Source organism: Manacus candei, unplaced genomic scaffold (genome assembly GCF_025592945.1).
Source record: "Manacus candei isolate 608988 ecotype Guabito, Panama unplaced genomic scaffold, ASM2559294v1 h1tg000139l, whole genome shotgun sequence".
Lineage (NCBI taxonomy): Eukaryota > Metazoa > Chordata > Aves > Passeriformes > Pipridae > Manacus > Manacus candei.
In genome coordinates this window covers 925,430-944,856 of record NW_026138187.1, presented here as the reverse complement: position 1 = coordinate 944,856, position 19,427 = coordinate 925,430, and the positions used below count along the sequence as shown (strand labels likewise).

The 19,427-nt window shown below is 59.6% G+C and overlaps 3 protein-coding genes across 3 annotated transcripts in view; 1 reads left to right on the top strand and 2 right to left on the bottom strand.

Moving 5' to 3' along the window:
* The window catches only part of NAV1 (neuron navigator 1), a 75,409-nt gene extending 69,430 nt beyond the window's left edge, over window positions 1–5,979 (bottom strand). The window contains exon 1 of the mRNA XM_051771639.1: window positions 5,906–5,979. The gene's annotated coding sequence lies outside the window, so the exon portion shown is untranslated. The remainder of the gene's footprint in view (window positions 1–5,905) is intronic.
* Window positions 5,980–7,404: 1,425 nt separating this feature from the next.
* On the top strand, window positions 7,405–15,417 carry RNPEP (arginyl aminopeptidase). Its single transcript, XM_051771668.1, has 11 exons — window positions 7,405–7,818; window positions 8,268–8,408; window positions 9,696–9,844; window positions 10,401–10,517; window positions 10,637–10,872; window positions 11,696–11,809; window positions 12,164–12,276; window positions 12,618–12,726; window positions 13,343–13,567; window positions 14,145–14,287; window positions 15,155–15,417. Exons 1-11 carry the CDS (start codon window positions 7,417–7,419, stop codon window positions 15,317–15,319), a joined length of 1,914 nt encoding a protein of 637 aa, XP_051627628.1. The 5' UTR covers window positions 7,405–7,416; the 3' UTR covers window positions 15,320–15,417.
* Window positions 15,418–17,458: 2,041 nt separating this feature from the next.
* Window positions 17,459–19,427, bottom strand: part of LZTR1 (leucine zipper like transcription regulator 1) — a 35,451-nt gene continuing 33,482 nt past the window's right edge. Inside the window, exon 20 of the mRNA XM_051771659.1 lies at window positions 17,459–18,261. Within this exon, the coding sequence (XP_051627619.1) occupies window positions 18,145–18,261 (117 nt within the window). The 3' untranslated portion in view covers window positions 17,459–18,144. The remainder of the gene's footprint in view (window positions 18,262–19,427) is intronic.

Here is a 19,427-nt window from a genome sequence, read left to right as displayed (position 1 = left end):
GCTGGTTGCATCATTTATTTAGCCCCGTGTTCCTGCAGCATCCCAGACCTGCCCTTTGCTCCTGAGAATTTTGAGCAAGAGCAGATGTCGCAGTGTCTGCATTCGCCGCCGCTGCGCGGAAACGGCCCCCCCCGGTCCTCGACCCGTGAAACCTGGAAGCTCTTGATGGATTTTGGCTTGGCTGCCAGAGCAGTGGGGAGAGGCAGCTGCATGGCGGGGCTGTGAAACACATTAACTCAGCAGATGCTGCCGCCTTCACACGCGTACGTGTGCGCTGGGATGGTCGGGATGGTCGGGGGCAGCTGGGCTTGCCCTCCCATCCCGGCACAGGCAGTGCATCTCCTGCACCCCCTGTGCTCCCAGGCAAGATCCTCACTGCCTGTCTGCTCCTTTCAGTGCCCAGCTCTCACAGGCAGAGCAGGCACAAAAAAGGTATTTTCCCCCCCAAAGCAGGTTAAGGATTTAAAAACGCTGTTGGAAGTATGGGGTGGATAACACTGGGAACACAGCAACGTGGTCCAAAAGTGGGAGCTTTAACCCGAGAGATGTGCCATCACCGAGCTCCAAATTGGGGCATTTTTAGATGCTGAATCTGCTTCAGGAGATGGACTGAGTGAAAGTCAACTCATGGATCCAATTCTCAACTGAACCCCCCAGTCTCCTCCCTACAGTACGGACCATTCCCATCACAGACCATTCCCTCCAGGAGCTAAACTTCCCTGTCTGGTCTTACCTGGCCAATCCAGATGAGTCTCCCCTAATCCCTCGTATAATGAAACGAATCCACTGCTCTTGCAGCCAGGACCCTTCCCAGGGGGTTTGCCCCAAGAGCCCCAGACACACACTGGCACCCAGAGGGGACAACCAGGAATTTGCAATGGAAAGCAAAATCCACGGGGAGCCCTTAATGAGATGAGTGGATTTTCCAGTGAGCTGTAAATCCGCAGTCATTGCTGGCAAACACCTCCCTGCTGGGTCTGGAGGAGGGGGCAGGGGGTTGCGACAGCCCCCACTCCAGAGGGATTCACATTCCCAGGGTTTGTCAGAACAACCCCAAGATTGTGTTCCTGATGCCAATGTCCCCACTGTCACTTAATCCATGTGGCTGGAAGAGGTGGACCCCCAGCCTCAGTATCCCCCACCAACCCCACCACCCTCTTCCACCTGAAATTAAACCTCCCACCTCCATGGGATGCAGTTGATGGAGCCACCATGGGGCCATCACACCCAGAGGATGCCTGGCTTTCCCAGAGGGGAGCACAAACATCCCTTCAGTATCCCTCAATTATCCCTTGAGCATGCCTCAAGTATCCCTTGAGCATCCCTCCTGCCTGCAGCGAGCAGCCTGTGTGAGGATAGCAGTGCTCCTGCCTTCCTCGCCCACCCTACAGTGAACATCTCCTGGGATGGACACCCCAGCAGGGAGCGAGGAGGGGGCACAGAGCAGTGGGGCGAGGGGGAGGGGAGAGGGAAGGGGTGGAGGAGAAGATGTGACTTATCGCCTGGCCCCGCTCAGGGGGAGTTTCCGCTGCCGGAGGTGACGCCGCCCAGTCACATCCTCATGGGCCTCGAGTGGGAGCTGAGGATGAGGATGGGGGAACGAGCACAAACCCAGCTCCCCCAGCTTCCACCTCCACTCCTCCGTGAGAGCAGGGGAATCCAGGGAATGCAGGCAACTACTGGGAGGTAGTAACTTGAGCACTGGCTCCCACCCCAAACCCACTCCCCACAGCACAGCCAAGACCTTTGGAGCCTAATTCCCCCATCCCAGTGGGGAGAGGATGCCAGGACACCAGTCTCACTGCCCCAGCCAGCTCCAGGCATGGGTGTTTGTCCCCACCTGTTCCCTCCCCATACAATGCCTTGGGGCACCCCCACCCAGTGCCTGCAGGGCAGGCCCTGAGCTCCTGGCTTCATTCCCATGACGAGTGGCAGCAGGGCAGGAGCCAAGGTGGCACCAGGACCTACTGCTGAGCCTTGGCAGAAGAGAACTTGCAGGATGTGACCCTGCAGTGAAACTCATGGGAACCAGCACTGAGATGTGGTGATCCAGAGCCTCTCATAAGGGTCCCGGGGGAAGGGATGATACCACAGGTAGTTCAGTTATCATCCCCATCCCATCCCCACCCCCATTTATGGGGCATTGACCAGACAAGCTCAGAATAGAGCAGGGGGACCAAAATCCACAGTCAGAGACAACTTCACCCCAGCTCCTGCCCCCCACATCCCCACTGATTCCCTGGGACAGAGCACAGCTGTAAACCCCCCCTGAGCTGCTCAGCCAGGACCTCCCCCCCTCCAGCTAACAAAAATCCTGCTTTCCCCAATTATTGTCCCTTCCCATGATGGTAGTGATGTGTGCTGAGTGCTGGGGGTTCCTCCAGCCCCTCTCCCCCCGAGCATTCGTCAATCCAGGCAGTCAATCCACAGCAGTGCCCAACGTCCAGACCCCGCAGTACAACCTGACAAAGCTCATAAGAGGTCACTTGCTAATGAGCAGGGCTCCAACTGTGCTGGCAAATGCACCAGAGCCTGCTGGGACAGGTTGGTGACTGATGCGTCACCTGGAAGCATTTGAGGGTTTCCCACAGGTGCTGGCAATGTGTCACCTGCCTGCAGCCCGTGCCTCAGTTTCCCCATGTGCTGCCATGAGCCTCGTCACCGCCTGTGCCACTGACTGCCCTGACAGGTCCTGGCTCCCAGGAGTGTGTTCCTGGAGCTGGCACTCCTCTGTGCTTAGTTAGAGCTTGAGGACTGATCCTGTCTAGCAAAACAGGCTTTCCCTGGGGGCACACAGGGCAGTGGGCAGAGCCAGCGTGATCCCAGCTGCCCCATCCCTGTCGCTGCTGTTTTTCCCCTGCAGAGGGTACAAAGGGCTGTGGGAGGATGGAGTGTGCTGTCCCTGGCTGCCACTAAAAGGACCCCAGACAGGTGATGGGAGACTGTCACCCATTTGCTAGCAGCAGGGCAGAGGGGGGTCACATGGTGGGAACAGAGGACTTCCATCCCATACTGGTGTCCCCACCACAGGCTGAAGTCCCCCTGGCACTTTGCTGGTGCTGGAGCTTGTCAAACCTCCCCAGGGAGCGTGTGCAGATGAGGGAACGTCCCTCTGGATCAGGGAGCAGAAGTGGCTGTGCCAGGGTCACGGGCACAGCGAGGCACCATCCTCCCACAACTCCTGCTCCAGCTCCCCCAGCTCCACACGGATCCCGCTCCAACCAGGAAGCAGGAACACGTCCTCTGGGTTCCGGCCTGGTGGGTGCCCCAGCCTGGAGGCACTGGGGACAGGACGGGGTGCTCCAGCCCTGTGACACCATGTCCTGTCCCCACATCAGCTCCAGCCTGTGCCAGGGGTTCCCACTACCAGCTCTGCCAGGACCCCGGGGGCTGCAGTGGCCCCACTGCGGTCGGGGCTCCCACCAGCCCCAGGCTCAGTGGCTGCACCCCAAGAATCAGACCGGGAAGGGTCACCTGATCCCCATGCCCGTGGCCCAGGCCCCACATCCCGCTCCAAGCCCGGGGCCCCGCTCCCATCCACAGCCGGAAACACCTTTTTCCTGTCCGTGGGGCTGCAGCGTGGGGGAGGTGGCAGGAAAAAACCTCGTGTCCCGGCAGGTTATTTATATCCTGCTGCCAGCGGGGCCAGCCTGATCCCCCTCCACGTCCCCACATGCACCCCAAGCTCTGCTCCAGCCCCTTCAGCCTCATCTCTGTCCCCATGCTATTCTTGCCCTCAACCCCATCTCATCCCATCCTTTCTGTATCCCCATCCCTTACCCATCCCATCTCATCTCCGTCCCTTCCTTATCCCCATCCCTATCCCCGTTCCCATCTTAGTTCCCACCCCACTTAAGATCCCCATCCCATTCCCACCCCCATTCCTCTCCTTGACACCACCCCCTCCCCACACACCAAGACTGGAGACTCCCTTTAACAGGAGGATCCCAAATTCCACCTTGGGGTCACCATTCTTTTCCCAGTGAGCGTCAGATCTCATCCAGCCCCACATTCCCCATCCCACTCTGTCTCCCCTGTCTAGACCCGTTCTGACCCCTCAGAACTGGCTCCCTGTGCTGGAATGTGGGGCAGGGCTGGATCCAGCCTGTATCCATGTCCCAGGAGCCTTCTATGTTGTCCAGTCCCAGGAAAATGTTGTGGAGAAACTGAGGCACGGGGCTGGCAGAGCGAAGAGTGCCTGAGGACAGGGCCATGGGCACGGCCGGGGCATGGGAGGGCAGACCCTGTCCCCCAGAGAGGCACAGGAGCCCTGCACCCCCCGGCACGGGAGCCCTGCTCCCCCCGGCACGGACACTTACTCAGTGAAATGACTCAGCCAGGATCCGGCCGGGGCAGCCGGGATTTCCTGACTCAGCTCCCCCGGCTGTGAAAGTGGCGGGGTCCAACCCCTCCTTCCAACCACACAGACAACAACACCCTGCTGGGGGGGGCGCAGGGGGCTCCCCCATCCCTGGGACCCCCCGGGAGTACCTGGACACTCTCTGGCACTGGGGATGACGGCACAAGCCGCTACGGCGAAGGCTTGGGAAGCGCGGGCAGCACCCCAAAAACCCACGGGCAACCCCTGCCTGCGCTGGGGTACGTGCTCGCCCGCTCCGGGCAGCAGGGGGTATCCGGCAGAGCCGGCTGCGGGCCCGGCATCCCGGCACACCCAGACTCCCTGGCTCTCCTCCCAGTTGTTTTTTTCCTAGGTGAAATCCAGGAAAAGAGTCACGCCGGCAGACACACGCGCTAAGTCTTTACTGCTTCCCTGCCGCGGGGTGATGGCACCTCCATGTCCCACGGGGACACGGCCCGGGATGAAGTCAGCTCAAAGTTTTCCCTCTGTCCTGTGCCAACCCGGTTTGCCTGCAACATTCCCGGCTCCAAGGAGCCTGGGGATGCTCCATCACCCCAGGTGGTGCAGTGGTGCTCCACCTGGGGTGGTGGAGGATACCCATGGGAAGCACCCATGGGTGCCTACAGCCCGGCAGCACCTTCCCCTGTTGAAAAGGGAGGGCAGAGACCGGGATCTGCCGGCGCTGACCTGCTCTGCCTGAGGAGAGAAGATGTGGGGCAGCACAACATGCTTTTTTGACAGCCCCATGCCTCGGTTTCCCCCATCACCCATTTCAGCAGTATCTGTGCCTCAGTTTCCCTGTCACCCTCTGTTGGTCATTCTGTGCTCCCCGGGGGCTGGACAGGGGACACACTTGCTTTTGGCACTGCGATGTTTTCCTGCAGCCCCCCTCTGCCGGGAATGGGGATTGAGGGTGTCCAGGGCACACCGGGACACAGGAATTTGCCAGCCTAGACACGCTGCAGCTCCCACTGCAGAAACAGGACCCCCGCGGAGAGGCGGGAACATTGGGGGTCGCAGGAGAGGGAGATGGGGGACTGCCACTAGTGCCAGGGCAGTGCCAGCTCCTACAGCAGCTGCCTGTCCCCTCCCGGTCCCTGTAAGCACGTCCCCCAAGTCACCACTCGTCCCCGCAGCACGACCACATCTCCTCGGTCCCCAACGGGTTTGTTTCCCGTCATCTGCTGCCCGCAGCTGGGCGATCCCCTTGTCACCCTGGTCCCCCTGGTCCCCGACGGGGCGTTCCCCATCACCGCTAATCCCCACCCGTTGCCCCTTCTGTGAACGCCGGTCCCAGCAGTATCACTCCGACCCCACCGGGATGTCCCCAGTGTCATCGACGGTCCCCGTCGAGATGTTCCCTATCAGGGCCGGTCTCCATCGGGGTGTCCCTCGTGCCTTCCAGGGCCACACAGGACGGCCCCCACCACCCCCTGTCCCCGGTGTGGTGTCCCCCGTGTCTCCCCACTCCCGGTGGGGTGTCCCCCGTGTCTCCCCGGAGCACACCCTCCCCGGCCCCAGTCCCGGTCCCGGTGCCCCGCTCACCGCTCGCTCGCCCCGTCCCGCCGCGGCCCCGCGGGCAGCGCCCGGAGCCGCCGCCGGTCGCGCAGTGACAGCGGGGCCGGGGACCCGCGCGGGCCGGGCCGGGCGAGCGGGGGAGGAGTCGCGCAGGCCCGTGCCCGGCCCCGCCGCTCCGGCCGCCCGGGGGTGCCTGCCCCGGCCCCCGGTCCCCAGACCCTTGACCCCCGGTCCCCCAGCCCAGAGAGGCGGGTACGGGGCCGCCCCTGCCCCACTCGGTCCCTCGGGGCGGCCTTGCCCTGTCCCCGGTGCCCTGATGCCGCTCGGCTGCCAAGACGCGGCGCCTGGATCCGGCGGCAGAGCCTGAGCCGGGGAAACCCCATAGACCCACCCCCGGATTCCCCGCGGACCACCCCCCCGGATTCCCTATGGATCCTATATGGACGCCCAGAGGCATTGGCTCCTGGGTCCTACCCGTATCTCCCCATGAATTCCTCCGCAGGGTTATCCTTAGATCCCCTCCCCATGGATCCTGACACTGTCCCCATCATGGACTCTCTCCCCGGTTTCCCCATGGACCCTGCGGATTTCTTATGGACTCCAGACCCATAACTCCCCCCATAGTTCCCTCCTTATGGCCCTCCCTGACTCCTCCGCTCCACGCAACCCCCGGCCATGGATCCCCTCCCCATGAATCTCGACATGGTCCCCCCCTCGGACCACTCCTGGATCCCCCACAGATTACCTACGGATCCCCTATGGATCCCCGACCCCTGGATACACTCCCACACACAGTGGATCCCTCTCTATATCCCCACGGACACCCCAAGGAGTTCCCCTGCTCCCAACCCCTCCCCATGGATCCCAGTATGGACCCTCTAATGGATCCCATTTGGTCCCTCCTATCCAGAGATGCCCCACCATGAATTCCCTTGACCCATGGATTTCCAGCCTCTGGATCCTCCCCTCCCTATCCCCCATGGCTCTCCCTCCATAGATCTTCCTAGATCCCTCACCCCAAAGAATTCCATCTTGGGTCAGCCCAACCCATGGACTCCCCGCTCCTCCCAGATTCCCACCGGATCCCCCGTAGGTCCCTCAGAGGTCGCCCCATATCTGCCTCCCATAGATCTCCCACCCATGGATCCCCCCACAGATCCCCCATAGGTCCCTCGTAGATCTCCCCATATCTGCCTCCCATAGATCCCCCACCCAGGGATCCCCCCACAGATCCCCCTCCATCCTCCTGCCACGGATCCCCCTGCCATGGATTTTCCATGGATTCCCCCTATGGATTCCCCCCATGAATTCCCCTCCATCCCCCGCCCATGGATCCCCCCGCAGACCCCCTCCATCCCCCTGCCACGGATCCCCCTGCCATGGATTTTCCATGGATTCCCCCCATGGATTCCCCTCCATCCCCCACCCACGGATCCCCCCGCAGACCCCCCCATCCTTGTATCCCCGCCCTTCCCCGCATCCCCGCCCCCGGCCGGTCCGTCCCTCCCGCGGGCGGGTCCCGCCCTCCCGGCGCGGCGATGGCGGCCCCGGTGCGGGCCGTGGCCCCGGTGCGGGACGCGGCCTCGGCGAGCAGCGCGGGCCCGTGGGCGCTGCGGCACCTGGACCTGGAGCTGCGCGTGTCCTTCGCGGGCGCGGGCGCGGGGCGGGTGCGGGGCCGCGCGCGGCTGGAGCTGCGCTGCGAGCGGGACGGGGCGGGCGCGGAGCTGCGGCTGGACGCGCACCCCACGCTGTCCGTGAGCCGCGCCGCGCTCCTGCCGCCCCCCGGGGGGCCCGGGGACCCCGCCGGGCAGGCGCTGCCCGTGGAGAGCCGGCCCTTCGCCAGCTACGGCAGCGCCCTGCACATCACCCTGCCCCAGCCCCCCCGCGCCGGGCAGCTGCTCACCCTCCTCATCGACTACGAGGCGGGCGAGGGGCCCGGGGTGAGCGGGGGGGACACCGCGGGATACCGGGCCCACGGGGGAAGGGGGGGTCACCGGGGGGACACAGGGCCGGGGGAAGGGGGGAGACACCGGGCCCGGTGAGAAGGGGGGACAGCGGGGACACTGAGTCCAGAGTGAATGGGGGGACACTGGGCCCGAGGAGAGGGTGGGACAGCGGGTTACACTGCGTCCAGGTGAGCAGGGGGACACCGGCCCGGGGGGAGGAGACACCGGGCCCAAGGAGTGACAGGGGGATGGAGGGGACACGGGGTGCAGGGGGGGGGGGGAGGACACCGGGTGTGGACTGGGGGCCACCAGACCCCGGGGGAACCGCAGGAGGACCCAGGGGACACCAGGCCTGGGGTGGGCAGAGCTCCCCCCGGTAAGAAGTCACTTCCCAGCTCCCTCTGAAGGAGCAGCCCCTCAGCGGGGTCTCTGTCCCTACCCAGGTGTGCTGGCTGGCCCCCGAGCAGACAGCGGGGAAGCAGAAGCCCTACATGTACACGCAGGGCCAGGCCGTCCTCAACAGGTCCTTCTTCCCCTGTTTTGACACCCCCTCGGTCAAGTTCACCTACTCAGCCACCGTGAAGGTAAGGGGAGCCCTGGGAGCTGCCCCAGCTGTTCTGAGGGCAGGAACACCTCTGCTCTGGACACAAGCTGGGAGGGCTGGAGCTGTTCAGCCTGGAGAAGAGAAGGCTTCAGGTAGACCTTAGAGCCCAGGGGTACTCCTGCCTCTCCCCAGCCGCACTGCTGGGCTCCACAGTGTGTGATGACTGGGAGCTGACCAAAATACTCGATGCTTGCTGCCAAAATATCATTGAGTTGTTGGGATCAACTGACTGTTTAACCTCTCTGCTCTCCTCATACTGCTGCACTTCCCTAAGAAATTTCTCTCATTATCACAGAACCCCTAATTTTGCCCCATAGCAGCCCAAGGCTGGTGGGATTCCCACTCCTGGCATTTGTAGCAGCAGGAGCGTGACTGGGATGCGCCAAGTTGGGGGGACATAGCTGGAGGAGGGCGGTGATGCTGGGCTGTGCTGGATCCTGGTGGTGGTGCTGGGGCTGCCAAACTTCCAGGATGGAAGGAGCAGCTGCTGGTCCCCAAAGACAGGACTAAATAATCCAGATTCCCTCCTTGCCTGTGGGTGGGCACGTGGTGACACCAGCACTGGGCCACTCTGGTGTGCCAGCCTGCTGTGGGCCAGGGAAGCTGCTGTGTGATGCCAATCCAGTGCCAATGGCATGGGGTGGCATCAGCTGGCAATGCTGGAATTGATTTATTTTGCCTCTTGCTCTAATTTCTCTCCTTAAAACTTTGGCAGAACCCCTTGCACCCCACAGGCTGAGCATGGGGCTGGGCTGTCACAGCCCCCCAGCCTGATGCTCTGTACCGAAAAATCTTTATTCACTGTGTAGCTCACCCCATTTTTGGGATGGGGGCCACTGGATCAGTTACCCTGGGCTCAGCCCAGGCCAGTGGATCGGCCACGAGTTCTGTGCTGGCTTGGGAACAGGAAAAACGAGTTGTTGTGCAAGAACCGGGAGGGGAGCCTACAGCTCTGGGATCTGCATCCTCTGCCCTTCCACACCTGCAACTTCAGCGTTTCCTTATCTCCTGGCACCTCGTGGGGCAGCTCCAGGTGTCCTGGTGTTGCACTCAGCTGAGTGATGCTTGTTGCAGGGATGTAGCCAGGATCCCGGGTGGGAGCTCGGGCCCTTCCTGCTCTGCTCTGCTCCACAAAACCTACAGTGCCCATGGACCTGGCACCTTCAGTGCTGGGACACCTTTGCCATCAGACATGTCCCCACTGGGTCAGCTGACCTCCCACTCTGTACCTTATGGATCTTGTGGATGTTTTTATCCACGTGTCCAGGTCCCCGAGGGCTTCACGGCTGTGATGAGTGCCACGAGCTGGGAGAAGCAGAAGGATAATACCTTTGTCTTCAAGATGTCCCAGCCGATCCCCTCCTACCTGATCGCTCTGGTTGTCGGAGACATTGTGTCTGCTGACGTTGGCCCAAGGTAAGGGGCTCAAGAGGAGACCCCAGTGCTATCCCTGGCTGTGGGAGCTGCATGGTGGAGCTCCCATGGCAGGCACTTCTGCTTCTCCCTGCTCCGTGGGGCTCTGGAGTGCAGAGACACCAGCCATGAGCATGACCCGGTCAGTCCCTGTCTGTGTCACCAGACTGTGGGTCTGAGGGTGAGGGTCCTTCTCACTCTGGAAAGTGAGGAGAAGCCTTGGTGCCACGTCCCCTCATCTTTGGGGGTATCTCTGGCTCTGCTCATCTCATCCCACATGTAAATGAGGGCAGTGGGTCCCCATGCACGGAGAGTCCTCATCTCCACACAAGGCCGGTGCTTTTTCAAGTTCTCACCTGCCACCACGGCCATATAAAAACTCTTTGACATTCAGACAAGGAAAGAAATTCACAGCAGTTTGCACTGTCAGCCTCTTCCGCTGCCTTTATCAGCAGGTTTATATTTTTCTGTGGAATAAGCTTGTGCAGTTTCTGTCTGATGAAGCAACAGGGTGAAAGTCCCCTAATGGTTAAACTTCCTCTTCTCCATGCTTGGCCAGGAGCCGTGTCTGGGCCGAGCCCTGCCTGATCGAGGCTGCCAAGAAGGAGTACGATGGGGTGATTGAGGAGTTCCTGGTGGTTGGAGAGAAACTCTTTGGACCTTATGTTTGGGGCAGGTATGGCTGGAAAGTACCTGAAGGACCTGGTTCCCCAGGGCTGGGGAGGGAGTGTCCCTCCATCCCCAGCCCTGCCCTCAGGAGGAGGGGGGAGGTCTGAGCCAAGCCTTCCCCGGCAGGTACGACATCCTGTTCATGCCACCCTCCTTCCCCTTCGGTGGGATGGAGAACCCCTGCCTCACCTTCGTCACGCCGTGCCTGCTGGCCGGGGACCGCTCGCTGGTGGACGTCATCATCCACGAGATCTCCCACAGCTGGTTCGGCAACCTGGTCACCAACGCCTCGTGGGGCGAGTTCTGGCTCAACGAGGGCTTCACCATGTACGCCCAGAGGCGCATCTCCACCGAGGTCTACGGTGCGTGGCCGTGCCTGGCCCAGGGGTGCTGAGCCCTTGCACGGGTGCTGAGACCTGTGTGGGTCTGGGGTCTGTGCCCTCAGGGCTCAGGGCATCCCTCCAAATGCTGCATCTGGAAAGAGGGGAAGGGCAGCAGCTGCAAATGCCATGGAGGTTTCTGTAAATTGAAAAAGAGTAGGTTTAGATTAGATATTGGGAAGAAATTCTTGGCTCTGAGGGTAGTGAGGCACTGGAATGGGTTGCTTAGAGAAGCTTGGCTGCCCAGTCCCTGGAAGTGTTCAAGGCCAGGTTGGATGGGGCTTGGAGCCACCTGGTCTATAGGAAAGTGTCCCTGCCTATGGCAGGAGGTGGAATGAGGTGGGCTTTAAGGTCCCTTCCAACCCAAACCATTTTATGATTTCTGCTGGCAGCAGAATTGCCTTCACTCTGAGATGACAGATCCTCTCAGCCCCTGCCAGGGATGTGGACACTGTGTCCTTGCCCAGCCTCCCCTTCCTCTTCCTCCCTCAGCTCCCTCGTGGAGCTGATACCAGCCCCCGGAGCTCCCCCCTGGACTCACAGTCCTGTCCAGCAGCTCGAGTGTCCCAGCACCATTTACTGCATCCAGGTGAATTTAAGTGGCTCTAAAAACCTGTCAGTGACCTGGGCTGGCTTGCCCCATGCTTCTCTGCAGCCCTGCTGTCCCAATGCCATATTTATTGGTTTCCTCCTCTCCCAGCTCATACGCTGATGCTGTTTCTCTCCTGTCACAGCACCCACTGTGATCACAGTGCACAGGGGTCTGGTCGGGGTCCCTGAACGCCTCCTGCTTGTCTCTGCCCAGGTTTGCCCTACACCTGCCTCGAGGCTGCCACGGGAAGGGCCCTCTTGCGCCAGCACATGGACACCACAGGGGAGGACCATCCACTCAACAAGCTGCGGGTGGTGATTGAGCCAGGTGTGTGGGGCAGGTGTGTGGTGATTGAGCTGGGTGTGTGGTGATTGAGCCGGGTGTGTGGGGCAGGTGTGTGGGGCAGGTGTGTGGTGATTGAGCCGGGTGTGTGGTGATTGAGCCGGGTGTGTGGAGCGTCCCCGCTGCTGCCAGGGGAGGGGGACAGCGAGGGCTGGGGTGAGGGTGCCCTGCTGGGGTGTTCCATGGCTGGCAGTAGAACTGGCGTGGGTGGTGGGACCCGGGTGAGGTGGGATGGGACGGGCTGCACCCAGCTCAGAAGGGGGAATCTTGGTGCACACCAGGGCTGCGTGGTTTTGCAGGTGGGCAGAGGGTTTCTGAGGGGTTTTTGCCTTTTTCTAGGTATCAATCCAGATGATACATACAACGAGACGCCCTACGAGAAGGGGTACTGCTTTGTCAGCTACTTGGCCCATCTGGTGGGAGACCAGAGCAAGTTCGATGCCTTCCTCCAGGTGGGTGTGACGAGGTACCAGTTCTCCAAAACTGTTCTCCAAAACCCCATAGCAGGAAGCCAGGGCACAGCAGGACCCTGGGAAGGACAGGCTGAGCAGGGTGGCTGGGGAGAGGAAGAGGAGGAGGGAAACAGAAATGTTAGCAGGGAAATGAGATGAAAACAGAGCCTGGCCTTGTGCTGGCAGCAGGTGCTGAGAGTGCTCAAGGGTATCCCAAGGGCTGGGCAGCCCCTGTGAGGCACGGGGGTTCGAATGGGCTCCTCGATGAGATGGAGCAAGGGAGGGCTGGGCAGCAGTGCCAGGGTGAGTGTGTCTGGCATCACCCCTGTCTGTCCCTGCAGGCCTACGTGAACCGGTTCAAGTTCCAGAGCATCACCGCAGATGACACCCTCGCGTTCTTCCTGGAGTACTTCCCAGAGCTGAAGAAGAAGGGTGTGGACTCCATCCCAGGTCAGTGCAGTGCTGTCCTGGCCAGAGAACTGGGGTTGCCACTTTGCAGACCGGCACCTGCAGGTGTCAGAGCCCCCCGTGTCCCTGCAGACCCCGTGCACGTCCCTTTGTGTGTTTTACTGGAGATGCTGCTGGCCCTGGCTCTGACAGAGAAGGCAGGGCACTGGCCAGCTGGGATCAGGCACTAGCCCAGGCTTGAGTGTGTGCCAGCTCAGCCTGATTCTTTTTCCATCCAAAGCCAGTCCCTGCTCTGCGCTCTAGTGCTGTTTCATGGGGTTTCCATGACTCAGCCTGGTGAGTCTGGTGAGCCCTGGGATCAGGCCCAGCCACCGCCTTGGGCTCAGCCCAGCCTTGCTGGAGATCCAGGCTTGGCAGGAGCTTTCCATGCTGGAGCCAGCTCATCCTGCCAGCAGCAACAGGGCTGATAACCACAAGCACACCCTGAGCCCGGGGTGGTTGAACAGCCTCACCCCGTTAGTCTCTGGTGGTCACTGTCCTTGGGCAAGTTTGGTGGTGCTGGGGACGCCCTGGGAGAAGGCAGTGAGGGGTCTGGGCAGCAGCACCTGGCATTGGGCTCAGGGAACTGCTCCCAGCTCTCCCTCCCACCTTGGTGCAGGGTTTGAGTTTGACCGCTGGCTGAACACGCCGGGCTGGCCGCCCTACCTGCCCGACCTGTCCCCGGGGCAGCAGCTGATGGAGCCGGCAGAGGAGCTGGCAGAGCTCTGGGCAGCCGACGGCTTGAACATGGAGGCCATTGAAGCCGTGGACATCATGGGCTGGAGGACGTACCAGCTGGTCTATTTCCTGGATCAGGTCCTGCAGAAATCCCCCTTGCCCGAAGGTGAGGGCCAGGTGCCCAAAGGGGACCCAGGGTGACAACCCCAGTGAAGCCTCATGGCTGGGGACATGAGGACATGTCAGTGGGACACGTGAATGTGTGGCCATCAGCCCATCTCCGATTTCTGTCCTGGTGTCAGGGAATCCTCAGTCGGAGTGGTGGGGGATGGAGAGCCCGGGGAGGTGTGTCCCTGGATGTATGGGGATGTGTGCAGTGGCAGGAAGGAACCCTGCTGTCCCCAGCCTGGCTCGGCTGTGCTGTCACCTCCCCATGTCACCTCTTTGCTGAGGGATCTCCCCCCACTTCGTGCTGGCCTCCCAAGCCACTGGCACGTGGCTCTGCAGAGCTGCATGGCCTGGGAGGCCCAACATGGGCACCCTCCTGCCCAGAGCCAGCAAGTGCATGGGGTTCTCCAGAGCTGGGGGTGTGGAGGCCTCAGGAGGGTCCAGGATTGACCAAGGCTGGGAGGATTCCAGAGGATTTTCAGTACAGCTGGGATGGGCTCACAGGGTTCCCTGGGAGCAGGGGTAGGGAGCTGGGACAGAGCCCCATGGGGATGGTGAGCACTCCCCTCTCACAGGCAACGTGGAAAGGCTGAGCAAGATGTACCCCAAGATCTCCAAGGCCCAGAACGCTGAGCTGCGACTACGCTGGTGTCAGATCGTCCTCAAGAACAACCTGGAGGCCGAGTACAGCAAAGTCAAGGACTTCCTGCACAGCCAGGTTTGTCCCTGCCCTGGGCAGTGGTGGCTGTGCCCAGCAGTGTGCCAGTGGGGAGAGATGGGCACGGGGCACAGGGTGTCAGAGGGCCAGGGTTTGGCTCTTGCTCATGATAGTCCCACAGGATGGTTTGGGTTGGGAGGGATCTCAAAACTCATCTCCTTCCACCCCCTGCCATGGGCAGGGACACCTTCCACTAGACCAGGTTTTGCTCTAAGCTCCATCCAACCTGGCCTTGGACACTTCCAGGGATGGGGCAGCCACAGCTTCTCTGGGCAACCTGTGCCAGGCCCTCATCACTCCCACAGGGAAGAATTCCTTCCCAATATCCCATCTAACCCTGCCCTCTGACACTGGGAAGCCATTCCCCCTTGTCCTGTCACTCCTGACACTTGTCCCAGGTCCCTCTCGAGCTCTCCTGGAGCTCCTTTAGGCACTGGAGGGACTCTAAGGTCTCCCAGGAGCCTTCTCTTCTCCAGGTTGAACACCCCCAGCTCTCCCAGCCTGGCTCCAGAGCAGAGGGGCTCCAGCCCTTGCAGCATCTCTGTGGCCTCCTCAGGTCCCTGCATGTCCTGTGCTGGAGACCCCAGAGCTGAACATAGTTCCACTGTGCCATTCACAGATATTTTGCAGACTATTCTGAGCTGGAAGGGACCCACAAGGATCATTGAGTCCACCTCTTAAGTGAATGGCCCATACAGGGATCAAACACACAACCTTGTTGCTATTCCTGTGTGCTCTCTCCCTGGCCAGGAGTGGGGCGATGCTGGAGGCATTGTGCTGGGGAGAGGGGGGATGTGGGGCTCCCAGGGCTTCACCCCCCTGGATCCAGGGAGGAGTTTGGGGTGTAACCCCCCTCTGTCTCCACAGGGAAAGCAGAAGTACACACTGCCCCTGTACCGGGCCATGTGGGGCGGGTCGGAGGCCACCCGGGCCCTGGCCATGGAGACCTTCTCTGCCACGGCCCCCCAGCTCCACGTCAACGTCCAAAACTATGTGAAGAAGATCTTGGGTTTGCAGGTGGCAGAGGCCTAAGGCAGCCTGGGCTCCGCTCCCTCTGCCCGTGTTCCCAGTGGCAGGACCTCAGTGCCTCCCCCTCACTGCACATTTCCTTATTAAAATGTGTAATTTTTTTTCCCTGTTTGTGTTTTTCCTGTTCCCCATGAGCCCTGGGCTGCCTTAGCATGACTCCCTGCTCCTCTTCCTGGGCTCCAGGCTGGTGCCCAAGGAGTGGACCCTGCCAGCCCTGCTCTGGGCTGTGCAGGGCACTCTGGGACACTGCTGGCTTCTCCTGGTGCTGGCACTGGAGGGACAGGCCTGGGCTTGTTGCCTGCAGGGCTGGAGGAGCCCATGGCCCTGATCCACACCAATCCTTTCTGAGTTCCTGCCAAGCTGTTCCAGGTCCTGCCTGGCAGTGGGGACATGGGGACCTGCTGCAGGGTGGCAAAACTGGGACCTGCTGGCTCCAGTGCTCTGGGGTGCTGCACAGGCAGAGCAGGAGCTGGGGGTTGCTTCTCCTCCTTGCTCTTCACCTGCCATGGCACCTGCCCCCCACCCCAGCACGTGGGGGTTCACGGTGGGGTGGGTGAAGGGGGTGCTTCTGCTCTCCTCCCAGCTGTCCCCTGAAGGGTTTAAAGAGCCAGTGTGGCCTACATATTGTGGAGACTGTGGGAATAGACAAAGCTGGACAGCCACGCTGTTCCTTATTCCTTATTGAACATAGGGATATGAGCACTCTCCCCAAAATTCCAGCACAAAACTGCCCAAGGCTGCATGAACACCAGGGAGCCTGCTGGCCATAAAAGCCCCTGAGGTGGCAATAACAAGAACACCCAACTGCCCTGGAAAGCTCACATGACCCCCACAGTGTGTGCTGACCCCTACAACACCTCCCATCCTGCAATCCCTTAAGAAACTCGGGGTGTCTTCTTGGGGGGGGGTGTGCACGATCTCAGCACCCTGCACAACAGCAGCCCAGGAGCAAATCACAATAGGCCACAAGTTTTCAAACACTAAATCTCTGACCCCACTGTGGTCTCTAGAGCCAAGACTCAGCCCAAACCACCCCCAAAGCCAAGACACCCGCAGTGCCCATGCACTTTTCCTCACAGGTTGGCTCAGGAGGGAGCTCCAAAGCCCAAACAGTTTGAGAAATTGGAGTCAAGGGGGCATGGTTGAAACCAGCCTGTTGGGCCCGAGAGAATGAGGCTTTCCTGGGCAATGGGTGTCCTCTAGTGGATCAGCATTGCTGGAAATGACTTGGACCATTTTTAGAAGTCGCAGTGGAGAACCTTTCTCCAGCTGCAGATCTGGTTTCCCAGGGAACACAGAGCCTGTTGATACAATTAACGTGACCTCGCAAAAGAGACTTCACTACCTATGAGGCATCTGGAAACAATCCCTCTGGTTTAAAAGGTGCCCTTGGCTCTCAAAAGCACCTATCATGTCTAGTCTGACTCACCTGAACAAGCCACCAGTGAGACAAACTGGGTGGTCCCTAAAGCACTTCCCTTGGATTAAATAAGTGACACATTCTCCACTGCACTGAGTGCAGAGCCCTCGGCACACCGGAGCACACACAGGCCTGTTATGGGATGCTGCAGAGGAGCTCACAACTGGTACTGCTTCGCTGAATGAAAATCTTGGCTGCAAGGGTGGGAATGCAGGGGCTGGGAGCTGCACAACTTGGGAGGGATCCTCCAGTGCTCCAGCCATTCCCACCAGCCAAGCAGAGAGCAGCCCCCTTGTGCAGCTGGAGGCAGGACAAGGTCTTGATTTCCAGCTTGTTGCTCCCTCCCGGGGCTGCCCTGGGAGCTCTGGGCAGGGCTAGGACAGTTCCACCAGCAGACACTTCACCAACACCAGCTCTCTGGTGCTCCCCAACCAACATCATCCAGCAGTGGGGAGAGGTGAAGCTCCTCTCCTCTCTGCTCTGCAGCATGGGAAGCATCCCGCATGGAGCTGGGGACTGGAACTGCAGCTGCTCCTGCATGGGCTGGGAGGGCACTCTGCCTTCACTCACCTTCCTGCAAAGGCAGCAGCTCACAGAGACACTTCAATATAAAATTAGTAACAAGATGTAACACACTTATTTTTAACGACGTAACCTTCATCAAGCTCGGAACATTTTTTGCCTAATTTTTTCCAAAATGAAAGCCAAGTCAGCCATGAAATGCCAGGAGATGTTAATTCTTTATTAATAAATAGATTTAGAAAGGCTTAGCGAGACAGGATTAATGGATTTGACGGTCAGAAAGGACTGCTGTAATCTGCCAGTCTGACCTGCTGTAGAGCACAGGTCTGGATTCCCACAGCCCACCAATCCAGGCAGTTGCACAGGGGCTTATCTGTTAATCCACACCACGGAGTCTCTGAAAAGTCACTATATTCTGGTCCGAGGGCCAGTCCCCCTGCGAACACCACGTGCTCTGTTCCCACTTCTGTTCCGTCTGACTTCCCCTCACAGCCCCCGGCTGGGTCAGCTGAAGCTCTTTAAATAGTATTCTTTAAATATTGTGTTTCAAAGGATTAGTGACTCTCATGACTGCTCGATTTTACAGTATGAAAGTAATAATGGGCTTGATTATGAACTTAGTAACTCCCCGAACCACGTGGAACTAATTCATTTCTGCAATGGTTTCAGTTCTACATTTGGGTAACAAATGTAACGAAGCCCAAACCCTGCGCAGAGATAAAAACACAGCAGGTCCCCGGAGAGCACCTCAGCTGTCCCCGCTGCTCCGAGCTGCTGGAAGTGTGCAGGCAACGAGCAGCTCGGTACAGAATGGCAAACCAGAGAGGTAGCTCAAAAGTGCCAGTGTTTCTGAGGAGCAAAGGAGAAGCTGGATGACCGAGGCATGTCATATGTCTGCGCTCAGCTCCGCACACTGCTTGTCTGAGATGTGGGTAGCTAAGGAGTCTATGATGTCAAGGAGGAGGAGCTGACTGAGCGAGCGGAGATTTGGCAACTTGGAGACCTTCAAGGAAAACAGAACAGAAAAAAAACAGGAAGAAATTAAAACCCTCCCCAAATCACAGCTGATGTATCAGCCTTTTACCCCCGGAACGCTCATGGGAAGGTCAGCGAGTCAGGCTGGGCATGGGTGGTGTGAGATCCGTCGTGGGGCTGGGCTGCAGGGAACAGACAGCAGGGCCCAGTCAGGGTTTAGAACCAAATTCAGCCTGCTGTGTGGAGGGCTGGGAATGGAGAGTAGGTGGAACCTACCCCCAGCACTGCCCCTCTGCTGGTACTGACAGACCCAGTGCTGGTCACCAACTGAGCACTCTCCTGACAGCAACACTGGGCACCAGCACAGCCTGAGTCCCAAGGTCTCTGTGTTTCCACTGAGAACAAGACTCAGGGCCTGATCTCTTCACTCCTGTGCTCCTGAGGAGAGGCTGCTTTCAGTGTCCATGCTGGTTCTGCTGGCATTCCTCCTGCAGTCAAAGCAGGTCACTGGAGCACTCGCCAACAAAAACTTCACCACATCAGACTGATGAGAATCTACAACAAATTTCTTGCTTTTAGACTGTTCAGAAGCTCAACTGTTAGCAAAAAGGAGCTCTACACATTCCTTCCTTCTCCACAACCTCATGGTAAGAAGCCAGTAACCCCTCGGTCTAGAGGCATTCACACCACACAGGGCAGACTGTGCCCAGAGCCCAGCCTGCCTTACCTGAGCTCAGATTATCACCTCCATCCACTCACCCAGCCCAAATTACTTGAGCTGAGATTATCACCTTGGCTCTGGGGAGCTGGACTGTGATAAAGACATCATGTGCATCTTTTGAGGGAAGGAAATGGCCATGGATGCTTTCAGAAAGAGCTCAGGACGTGCTTGTGGCAATACCCTCAAACTAAGGGTCTGCCAAGACTGGGAGGGAGAGAGAACCCCCTTAGCACTGCTGGGAATCCTGCCCCTGCCCCCAGGCATGCACTGTGGAACAGATCAGGGTGTCACTACAAACACATCACAACAGCAGATTTATTAGGGCTTTTGCACAACACTGACACACAAGAGCCTCAAAACACGTCGCCCAAAGCAGCGAACCTCTGGGAACAGCTCTTCAGTAACGTTCCTGCTGTGGGGAAAGCTCCTGAGCAGGCCAAATCCAGAACAGCGTTAAATAAGCTGGAAGAACA

Coding starts and splice junctions, on each gene's coding strand:
- RNPEP (XM_051771668.1), top strand. CDS start 7,417: ATGGCGGCCCCGGTGCGGGCCGTGGCCCCGGTGCGGGACGCGGCCTCG. Junction 13,568..14,144: donor GAAATCCCCCTTGCCCGAAG/GTGAGGGCCAGG, acceptor CCCCTCTCACAG/GCAACGTGGAAAGGCTGAGC. Junction 14,288..15,154: donor AGGACTTCCTGCACAGCCAG/GTTTGTCCCTGC, acceptor CTGTCTCCACAG/GGAAAGCAGAAGTACACACT.